The sequence below is a fragment of the Adiantum capillus-veneris genome, chromosome 28 (genome assembly GCF_014529385.1).
Source record: "Adiantum capillus-veneris isolate H3 chromosome 28, ASM1452938v2, whole genome shotgun sequence".
Lineage (NCBI taxonomy): Eukaryota > Viridiplantae > Streptophyta > Polypodiopsida > Polypodiales > Pteridaceae > Adiantum > Adiantum capillus-veneris.
In genome coordinates, this window is record NC_140958.1 from 43,555,149 (window position 1) to 43,566,981 (window position 11,833).

General features: G+C 39.5%; 1 protein-coding gene across 2 annotated transcripts; it reads right to left on the reverse strand.

The window, feature by feature from the left end:
• Window positions 1–267: 267 nt before the first annotated feature.
• Window positions 268–5,242, reverse strand: LOC147420343 (uncharacterized). Of its 2 annotated transcripts, XM_086504088.1 has the most exons (6): window positions 4,809–5,242; window positions 4,513–4,714; window positions 3,024–3,902; window positions 2,287–2,615; window positions 1,644–1,704; window positions 268–1,558 (listed from the first exon to the last, which is right to left on the reverse strand). In XM_086504088.1, the coding sequence occupies exons 2-6, from the start codon at window positions 4,516–4,518 to the stop codon at window positions 710–712; spliced, it is 2,124 nt and encodes a 707-aa protein (XP_086360214.1). In that variant the 5' UTR covers window positions 4,519–4,714; window positions 4,809–5,242; the 3' UTR covers window positions 268–709. The 2 variants fall into 2 exon arrangements, with proteins under 2 accessions (XP_086360214.1, XP_086360215.1); XM_086504089.1 differs by lacking the exon at window positions 4,513–4,714 and having other exon boundaries at window positions 4,809–5,239.
• Window positions 5,243–11,833: the final 6,591 nt, after the last annotated feature.

Consider the following 11,833-nt stretch of genomic DNA (forward strand, 5'->3'; position numbering starts at 1 on the left):
TCTTATTTGATAAAGGAGCATCCAAGAATATTTGTCACTACCTTATTGATGCATACATAATGTTTGCACATGTTGCCACCTTCAGGGCAAGGTAAGGAAGGAGAGTGTCACAATTGCTTCTCCTTAGCCCAGCAACGCGCGGGTCACATACTATATCTACAGATCTTCATGTGTCAAAACAACATTTGGAGACACTCTAGCGGACAAAATTTCTTCAATTCTAATTTGTAATCTACATCCCCTCATTAAAGGGGTACTAATATGACAAATCCAAATTTATGATGGTATTTCCTTTTGAACGCACTTGTTTAAATTGCATCAATGAATAAAATGGCATGCTCTTCTCATCTGTGTGCATTTCCTTTGCATACAAAATGGAGGGCATATATGGAAGTAAGGTTCTATAACTTGCACATACAATGTACAAAAAATGCTTTGTTAGCAATCTTCTTCAACTTGCACTGTAATCAAGGTCAAGCAACCACCACCCCATGCAATATACACAAATGGAGGTGTAATTAGTGCACAATGGGGATAGAGGAGGTGATCATGTGCATGCTACTTTGTGCAAACTCTTAGGGTTAGCTAATTGGTCATCCAACCCAAATTACACAGTACATTCTATGCTAACTCAACCCCACCGATTATATGTTGGCAATTTTGATGCTCTCATCTTGTCCACATGCTTGCCATGCAAAAAGAGGTATACTTAGGATGTGAAGTTGGGATGGAGACCATGCCCATGAAGTTGCTTTTGATTTTGAATATGTTTCAAAATTTCAAAGTTGTTGTTGCTACTCATGGAGGATATATAATTTTGTGAGGTTGCAACATCGCCTACATCATCTCTCTCTAGTAACCCCTCTGGAAGCTCTTGAGAAACATGCTGCATAACACCATAGTTTTGCCCATAGGTAGGCTCTTGGATTTGATGAAAAAACAAATGTTGTTGTTGTTGTTGTTGTTGGCTTTGAGCTTCTATGGGATCTCTATGTTGAAGACCCAAGGTAAGAGAGATGGTAGCATTTCCTAAAATTCCACTCACATTACCTATTGAAGGCCCTGCACCTGAAAAGTAAGGATTATATGTATGAGAGTTGCCTCCTTCCATTGTCATAAAGCTCTGCTTCTCGTCTTCGGTTTGTAGCGTAGGGTAGATCTCTTCTCTAGCAACAATGTTCTCCTTTGAATTCCTAGCCTTCTTTGCTCCTTGCCACTCATGCAAAGAAAAGCTAGATCTAGGGTTGACACTTGCTTCAGCTAGAGCATTTTGAGCAATCGCTGTTGTTGCAAATCGATGTAGTCGCATGTCGCTCTCTCCACCCTCTTTTGTGGAGCGATTCATAGACATGTTTCCGAGAAAGTTTGAATCCATCCCTCTTTGAGAGCACTCCCTTTGAGAAATATGTGCACCCACTATCATTCCTTCCTCCTCTTTCTCCAAGTCGTTTGATCCTTCGTTTGTCTGCATCTCGTCATCCTTTGATTCCTCTTGATACATTTCTTCGACCATCGGTTTCCATAATCGGACTCGTGCATTGATAAACCAGTTGGAGACCTATAGAAAAACACAAAGAAGGGCAAAGATGAAAGGTCATAAAGAGCACATTTTGCAAGTGGAGTGAACCAAAAATTACATATACCTGATTTCGAGTTAAACCAGTTTGCTTTGCAAGCAATACTTTGTCAGCATCTTTTGGATATCTGAATCAAATTGCAAGATTTAAGCATCATTCACATCTATTTTGTGAGTCTCATTCTTTGTCATCCCTAATCAAATGATTGTGAAATCGCTGAGAACCTTCTTCAAGAGTGACACAAGAAGATTTAGAAATTTTCTCATGTAGGAAAACGGAGTCTTTCTCAGTGTTTTTCATGGAATGCATAACATCATGAGCTTTTGCTCGAGAGGCACCGCATACCTAGCTAGGTACGATTGGGGCAGGGTACCATTGGGTAGGTGGTCCCCTGCCCCCAATCGTACCTAGCTAGGTATGTGGCGCCTCCCTCACAAAAGCTCATGATGTTATGCATTCTATGAAAAACACGGAGTCTTTCTCAGTGTTTTTCATAGAATGCATAACATCATGAGCTTTTGCTTGAGAGGCACTGCATACCTAGCTAGGTACGATTGGGGGCAGGGGACCCCCGGCCCCCCCACCGGGCCGGCGGTCCCCTGCCCCCCATCATACCTAGCTAGATATGCGGTGCCTCCCTCACAAAATCTCATGATGTTGAGGCAAGTCACAATGTGGGAAATATTGTGAATAGACACAAAAAACTTACGGATGAAGAAAGTGCTCAAACAACCATGCTCTTAGAACAGAGACAGCACGCTCTGGAAGCCCTCGTTGTGGTCTCCAAGCATGTTGATGCATCATATGCAGGTGTTGCAAGGCTCGTTGTTGTGAGAACTGGTCTTCCTCACCCAATCCCTTACTTGTTGTCCGAACTTGACCCGCAATTGCATCCCTCAGACATCGAAAATGCCTAGAAATTGTTTGCAACGCCAATGCTGTGTAGCATCTAGCCCCCCCTGCCCCTATTGTTGCAGCCTCAAAGACACTCACAATTGCTTGCATTTGACTACGGTACAGCTTGTACCTCCTGTCCACCTGCAAAATTATTTATTACAGGAAGGAAATTTTTGCCACGTTAAGCTTTATGTGTGTGCTTGTGCAAATATCTTTTGATGAATGCATGCATACCCACGAATCGTTAGTGTTAAAAAAAAACCGGGGTCTAGTGTATTTTAATCGGCTGAAATTATAAAATCCCGGTTAGATTTTAAGCTTGCCTTTAAGAAAACCAGCAAATTTGCACAAGTTTTAGTGTAATTACCGGCAAAAGCTTCAAATTTTGACTTGAAAACCGGGAGAATTTCAAGCTTCCCCTTATTTTGATCTGTTAGGAAAAATGTTTTTTTCTAGCCCTGCCCATGATAACTAATCATACATCAAATATTGTAATTATACTCATGCATTATACTTTTGGTGCATGAAGAATGCACAAGATTCACTAACCTCTTCGAGCATGGCCATCAATTTGACCTTCTTCAATTGGAGTTCTTGCCTTGCCTGAGGCGTTAAGTCCACATGAATTGAAGTAGCAAGGTCTGAACAGCTTACAGCTTTAGATATTGATAATCCCCATGTCATTCCTTCTCTTTCAGTTGCACCTATATCTGTTGCCATGCCTTTCAATGATCCCGAAACATTTGTAGAAGAAGCAATAGGGTTGTGCATGTCCCAAGGTGTCATTTTTACAGGCTTTGTTGGTGTACAACACTTCTTAATTGCATCTTCCACACTCACAACCTCATTGAGAAGTTGTTGGACCGCTTTCAAATACTTAGATTGTGCAAAAAGTCCTCCTGCAGATGAAGTCTGTGGCTCTGTATGCTTGTCCCTCATGTAATTATGAAGGGTAGCTCCCAATGATTCGTCTTCAGGTGAATTTTTGAAATGGGTAGCATAACCCATATGAACCAATCTGTCTCCTCTCTTGTCCCCAACAATATAAGTTAAATCAGGTATTGCTGCCAATACATCAGCTTGTACATTGTCGTAATATTGCATTTGTACCGCGTTATGCCTTGGAGAGAGAGACAAAGAGAGTGCATGTGCTACATGAGAGCCAAGTGTACCTCCCTCATGTACAACCTGTTGTTGACGCCCAATGTTGAGATGAGAATATTGCGATTCAGAAGTGACTGTGGATGCATATCTGGATGCAAACACATTGGGAAGAGGAGATGCTTCACTAGATGGCACAAATGGGACCTCATTGGTGGTGGTTGAGTTGGTCCAAATGTAGGGACTCAAACGACTAGAGAATGGGCCGGAGGGGCTTTGTTGTGGCGTGTACATCGCTTGTACCTTCGTCAGCAAGTCATTCATCACCTGGATCAAGGAAATAATTTAGAATTTGAGCGCATGCATGCACTCACACATGCTTATGCATATAACCAGCATGTACTCTACAAAATCTTCTTTATCAAGTGGAATTGGAGCCTAATAAAAAAACCTTCTTTACACATTTTGTGGATTGGAATAAAACTACCCCTATGTCTCTACAAACTTATAGCTCTCCTCTAAGTGCCTGCTTTGGAGTAGCAGTTAGCTACTCCTGTTCTTGCTCAAGGAGGCTCTTGCCTCAGCACAAAAGCATGAAACCACACAACTGTACATCAGTCAAATGAAGAGCCCTCTTGTGGGGCATCACATAACTGCACGTGGGGGAAAGAGAGAGAGCAGTGTGTAACGTGCAGGGCATCACTCCTAAATACCCTTCTGTTGAACGCACACGATACACCTACATAATTACAAGGTGCATCCGTCGAGCATAATTTACACACACCATTTATAAAAATTATGCACATACAACAAAAGATAAACAAATTCACACATTTGAATAAAAAAATTTCAAGGACATAAGCCTTGTAGTGCTCTGTATGTAAGTGCATGCCTCTCATTGTGTACGTTTCAACAAACCTATTTAAATTTGACATACCTTCATATTCCATTGTTGCACCCAACAACCCACCCTCCTTAACCTTTGTGGTAAGGATTTTTAGGTCTGTGCAGACCAACCTGAGAGGAATGAATTGAACAACTTGGTGGCTTGAACTAACTTCCTCATATGTGTGTGCATGCGCACGCACACGCGTGCGTGCATACACGTACACCACTATGTGCACATTTGCAATCCTTATCTGCCCGGCCACATCCAAGCCATAGTAGATGAGACCATCTCATGCATGTGTGGATGTCATAGAGAGAGAGAGAGAGAGAGAGAGAGAGAGTTACTTGTGACAAGAAATGCAGATGTTTGAGAGGTTTGAATCACCCAAATTCTGCTGCAGGGCGCTCATCTCCAAATCAATCAGTCCTCTCTCTCTCTCTCTCTCTCTCTCTCTCTCTCTCGGGTAGTTGCAAGCTTGATGCATGCAGAAGGAAGACAGGGATAGCATAAACAAAGTGATAAAGCTTCCGAAGAGCAAGAGTTGGTCTTTCTTTGGTGGCTGTATGTGTGTATGTGAGAGAGAGATGGAGATGGAGCTGGGTTGCTGAGGAAAGGGAAGGGATTGAAATGACCCTTCTTAGTATTTTGCAGAGTGATGAGGATGAAAGATGAAAAGGGCAGAGATTGTACCCTACATCTCCATCTCGCCACAGCTAACAATGAGGCAGATTGTGAAATAAGGATGGTAGACGGTAGACCCAACACTCTCTCTCTAACGATAGTAGACCCATCTCTCTCTCTCTCTCTCTCTCTCTCTCTCTCATACTGCAGGCAGATCCAAGTCACCAAACACACCCAAGTTACCAACACCCAATTTCTCCAGCTTGGAGGCTCACGCGCACAGAGAGAGAGAGAGAGAGAGAGAGAGAGAGAGAGAGAGAGATCCTGAAGAGCGGGAAGCTTGCCCCAAGTTGGTGCGCACTCCCTCTTCCGGTCTCTCTCTCTCTCTCTCTCTCTCTCTCTCTCTCAACCTTTCTCTCTGCTCTCTCTATCTCTACACGATCACACCAGTGACCAACCTTTATCTTTTATCAACATCAATGAAAGTAGCATCAGAACCAGAAGTTAGAAGTCAAGTAAAGAAAGGAAGGATTGGACAGGCAAGCGTGTGTGTGTTGTCTATACTTCCACTGTCTTATTAGAGCGCTTTCCCACACAACGAAAGGGGTTGTTTTTTTGTGATGTCAAAGTTTTTGGCAGCCTCTGCAAAATGATGCCCTCGCAAACGAACTCCGCCAAAGTTAGGAAATTTGGCTTGAACGAAGCTTCGTTAATAGGAAAATGACCCTAAAGTCTCTAGCTACTTAGTTATTGCACTGTCAAGCAAGCAATCTAACTTTATCCCGCTCTTCCAATGTGCGAAACGTACCTTAGTTTGCGTAGCTGAATGTGCCTCTTTTGTGATATTTTGTGTGTGTGTGTGTGAGAGAGAGATCTAAAGAGAGTGGGGTATGTGTGTGTGTTTTGTGTGTCCCTTTCTAAGAAATTTGAGGTTGATTTTAAACTTGAAAATGGAAGATGACTACTAGATGGCCAGTCTTTTCATTCTTTTTGTTAAAAGAGACTTAGAATCTGTTTTCTTTTTTGTCTCTCTTCATACTTGACACGAAGCCACAATCAAATACCGGTCGATGTCGTGATGCGCTATCGGATTACGGAGCAACATTGGCGCTTGATTCCTTGTACCAGAAAAGATAAGTTCAACTTATTTAAAAATTGTTCAAAATCAAAATCGGCGTCCTTAGATCTGCAGGAGAATTTTCTCTCAACTTACACAAGATAATACTTTGAATTTACATAGGATTTTCCCTCTCGAGAAGTCATTCTACTCAATACAATGTTCAGGAAAAGTGTGTCTTAGCTTACCATTGAACCAATTAGAAATTTAAGACACTTGATTGATTGAGAAAACTTCACTTGGATTTTGCAAGAAAATAGTGTAAATATAGGTAGCTTTAGGATTGGTTGGTAATGGGATACTTATGTGTCATGAGACACTTTTTTTTAGTTGTTAAGTGAGCAATTTTCTTGACTTATTTGAAGAGTTTTACAAAAACTTTTGAGTGTTCTATATCCACAAAGTTAGCTTATAAGAAAATGTTGCATTTTGTTGGGTTATTACGTCCACATTAAACTTTGTTTTGTTAAATGATTTTTAACATAAATCATGCTTTAAAATGAGTGGTTTTTTTTGCTATTTTTCATAGTTTTGGCACTTTACCACAGTAGAAATCATTTTAATGAGGGCTGCACTAGGACATGCATCGCCTTAGTAGTTCTCAACATGCTTCTACGCTTGTAAGGAAATTGTTCATATCAAAAGTTATAGTCTATTTATGTAAATTGTCAATGCTTTTTTTAATACTAAAATTGGACTTTCACAAAAAAAAAATTGACAGCCTTAATGAAAGCTATAGAGTTTATAAGTGGAGTAGATAACATATATCTATTCTTCCTTGAGTTTTGGGGCACCTCCTATAGGTAACAATAGAACTATCGGAAAGTTTTTATATTCAACTTGAATTGAAGTCATTTTGAGTTAGCAAGTATAGTCCCCTCAACACTGCTAATTTGATAGGGAAAATATGCTAGTTTTGTAGCATATATCAATATATAATCATACATTTCCAATTTACTATAGATGGATGGAGCTCCAAGGGATTGTAAAGGACATAATATGGAACCCAACTTTTTCATGTCGTTATTTTTGTACTTTTTTATTGTGCCAGATATTCTCATAGGTATGAGCCTTTTTATATTATGACAAGTTTGATGGCTATCTACACATCTATAACTCCAAATTGAACTAAGAAAACATACAATTAGTGATAGTTATGAGCATGACTATATAAATGCTCATGATAGGTCAGAAGAAAGAGCTCAATTTTTTGTAACTAATTCTACATCGAGGAAACACAATGGGTAGCTAACCATACGATATGATGAACAACCCATTGAAGATTATGAACATAATAGTTTCATGGTATAGAAAATTCCTTAGCAATAGTTGTTCTGAGTGAAATATGAAAGTACATCACTCCTGGAGGGTTACCATTACCAAATGCTGAAGGATTTTAGAGGTTACTGGTTCTCTTTTATAAGTAGTGGTCTCTTAACTTCAAGCGCAAGAAAGTAGCTTTCAAAAAGAACAAGTCTACTAAGAGTATCAGAGGTTTCTTTTCTTCAATATGCTTAAAGGACACTTTTATGTCTTGTCAGGTTACCAACTTAGTGTTAAAGAGATTTGTGCATGTTTGGGAAAAAGTTTTTTCTCAGACATTTCTCCAACATTCACCAAAAGGATTAAATGTTGCATATGTGTTGTCTTCGCTCCAATGTCCATCTTTAAAATGTTGCCCCTTTCTTTAACAAGGTGTTTTTTTTAATAAATAAAATGCCCTTCAACATGTTGGCACTTTGGCTTTATGTATATAATTCTAGTTTTGGAATGCAAATATATGCACTATCTTATTGCAATTATGCAAGTATTCCTACTTTAAACTTTGTTCAAACATTTTTCCTCAAAGAAATTGCACTTCAAGTGCCAATTATTTAATTTCTCGAAGAAATGTGAGTAAAAAAAGGCTTTCCTTTTATAGCCACTAGCTAGTGTGACCCACCTACGACGGGTCTTGCTTGCTCTTACAATAGTATACAACAGTAAGGCCTTTGGTGGTGGCAATGCCTTTGACCGGCTAACACTAATTATATAATCCTTACATTGTGTGTGTGTGTGTGTGTGAGAGAGAGAGAGAGAGAGAGAGAGAGAGATGTGCTTGATGCCTTTCTATCTTGTTTGTAGAGATGATGGCATCCTTTCTCTCTGTCTATCTATTGATTTGTAGCGCATTTCAATATGCAAACTTCTATTATGTTCTCTCTCTCTCTCTCTCTCTCTCTCTCTCTCTCTCTCTCTAAAATTGGTAGCCCATTTTAATATACAAACTTCTATTACATTCTTATTTGCTTTCTTTTTCATGTATAATAATTCTCTCTCTCTCTCTCTCTCTCTCTCTCTCTCTCTCTCTCTTATAGCTTTAACCTTTAATTCTTAAGCACCTATTGTACCTATCCTCCCTTAGTTGAAGCACATTAATTTCAACTTTATGCATGCACCACATGTGTGTGTGTGTGTGTGTGTGTGTGTGTGTGAGTGAGAGAGAGAGAGAGAGAGAGAGAGAGAGAAGAGGCGCGCGGGGGTGGGCGGGGGGGGGAGGGAGGGAGGGGAGAGACAGCGAATGCACCACAATTGTAACATTAATCATCTCTCCATAAGTACATTGAGAAAAAATATTCACATATTCAAAGTCTTGAAGCTCTCTTTCAAATCCCCCCCCCCCCCAAAAAGAAAAGAAAAAAAAAAAGATTCCCCACAATTGTTCACATAGTAAAGTGGTGCCGCATTTGGTAGTGACATGGAGTGGCCACTAGCTTCTTGCACTAAGCCTTCAAAACCCACATTCATGTTAACTTCACGCAAACATAGAGAGTAGATGATATTTCTTATGTCAAAAAATATAAAAATGGACAAAACAAAATAGCTTTCTACCCTCAAAAGCGTAGCCTACGACATGCCCTACCGCGATATTGAACCACCCATGGTCCGTGATGTAAGACATATCGACCAATCACTTGAGGAAGAGACCCTAAGGCAAAAACATGTAGGGACCAAGCACGACTCCTAAGACTCTAAGAAACAACAACATTGATTAAGCGGGTTTTGCCTAACTCCGCAATGGTGATACATGCTTTGTATCTATCTATTTGAATAGCAACTTGGATATAGCAGAGTAAACTCGAATTATATGAGGCATGAAATATTCCCATCAGTAAGAACCGTGGGTAATATTGTAACAAAATAAAAATCAGCTAGTATAGATAGATAGATTAAAAATCTAATTATTTTACTACATAACATTTTTACCTTGCTACTTCCTAGTCCTCAAGCAGGTGAATAACCTCCATGGCTGTGATTGTACTCTCCATAATGGTGGATCCAAAACATAGTTGTTGACCATGACATTCAAACTCTTCAAAGCATCAAAACATCACAAAACATTTATACAATCTTGTACCTTGGGCGTGTTGAGGCCGTCTTCCTAGTGTGTATGTAATAGAGGCATTATGATCCATCTTCATCCATAAGAAAAAAGAATAGAAATTCATCAAAAAACACTGAAGGTAAATGAGGGTAAAAGATCATTGAATGCAACGCAATAAATCTGATCAGAAATTATACCTTGTATGAGATATAAGAAATTGTTTGTTGCCAATAATTTTTTGATAACAATGCTAGGTTGTGAGTAGTCAAATGCTTAAATGCTTACTTCAAATAGGGAGTAGGTTGGAGAAGTTCCTTGGGGGAGAGAGAGAGAGAGAGAGAGAGAGAGAGAGAGAGAGAGAGAGAGAGAGAGAGACTCAAAAAACATATTGGCAACAAACATAACCCTATCAAATAGTTAAATAATGCAGTTTGTTATCCACTACATACATGAGATATGTAGTTGATATCAACTATGTACATGAGAAAGACAAAAAATGTAGATCCAGAAAGCCTATAAATGAGAAATAAGTGAGTAAAGATGAACTTATAGATCTGCAAAGCCTATTAAATGAGAAATAAATACTCACTCTATCCCTTCTTGTGAGGGTCACCCTGCTTTGAAATGGATGGAACATCTCCAAATACATTAAGCCCCTTCTTGGGACAATGGGTCGTTATTACTGCATTTAATTTCATAGGGTCAATTGCAACACTTTCTTGTAGACAATGTTAGAAGTGTTTGTTCTCTGATCTCCATGTCTCCTAACACTTGCTGAGTAATCATCACCAACCATAACCTTGATGGAAGAAGAGGATCTCACGCGAGACATTGCCACATACAATTGACCATGGATGAAAACAGGTGTTTGGAGATACAATCCAAGCACTCCCAATGTTTGGCCTTGTGCCTTATTGATTGTCATTCCAAAAGCACATCGTAGGGGAAATTGCTGACGTTTCAACTCAAAAGGGAGGCCTTATCTAGCTCCCATGAGAAAATCAATCCTTGTGATGAACATTGAATTTCCTGCATGTGACCCTATAATGATTTCTGCTTCAATCACTTTGCTATGAAATTACTTACAAATCAAACATGCCCCATTACAAAGACCACTTCTTGGATCCAAATTGTGAAGCAACATAACTAAAGCATTCAACTCAACATCAAAATAGGCGGTGGAAAACCTCTCCTAAGATCTAAACTATGAATAAGATGCTATCACAATCTAATTCACACACTAATTCTACATTGACATAATCCTTATAAGTACCTGGAAATTTTTGCAAGGCCATGGCATCCACCTTCGTGTTGTGTGGAGACAAAATTGCTCTATCCTTGAAAAAGGTTTCATAGCAAGAGAGTGTTGCAAGGTCTCCATATATGCAAGGAATAAGTGCTTGCAAACTATTTTGTGATAGCAACATGTAGGAAGGCAAAGCCACATTATCATGCAGACCCCATCACAAACATCACCATTGCCAGTATCAAGCGTCCATTGCACAAATTCCTTCTCAGTGACATTATTGGAACAATTCACCACTTGAATGTTTTTTGTTTTTTGTAATTATCCAACTGTATGAGTGGCACAAAGATGCATAAACAATGTCTTCCCTCCCTCCTCTGTGCACAACAAGTAAGATCTATCTAAATCTCCACCAAGGAGAAAAACCTTTCCACCAAACAACATATTACTTTGCATGACATCTCTTATTGTCTTATCAAGAGTGTCAAAAGCGTGTCTGTGAGTCATGGAAGCTCCATCCCATATGATCAATGAAGTCATTCACAAGAGCTCAGCAAGGTGGTTTTTTACTTTAATTTTGCATGTTGACTCAGAAGTTATGTCAATAGGGATCTTAAATCTAGAGTGTGTAGTCCTTCCATTGCGAGAAGGTGTGATGCAATACTAGGAGATGCTCCATGTATACGAAAGAGCAAGTCATTATAAAAATAGTTCTTTGTTTTTCCATCTGGCCCATCCAAGAAGAAACACTCCCAATGTTCATGTCAATGGCTTGTAAAACCCGATTGTAATCTTCCCTTTGTCTAACATTCAAAGATGATTCCCTCTGATTAGACAATTCTCTTTGTTCTTGTGTGTTGTACATTAACTCTTTACCAAGCACTCCATGCTCACTCATGATTTGCAATGTGAGATCCACTTAGGGAATTCTAGAATAATCTAAGAGCCTCTTTCCATAGTGTTGAAGCATTGTCTCTAAGTTCGACAAAGCTTGGTTTTGTGCCACGCGTTCACAGATATG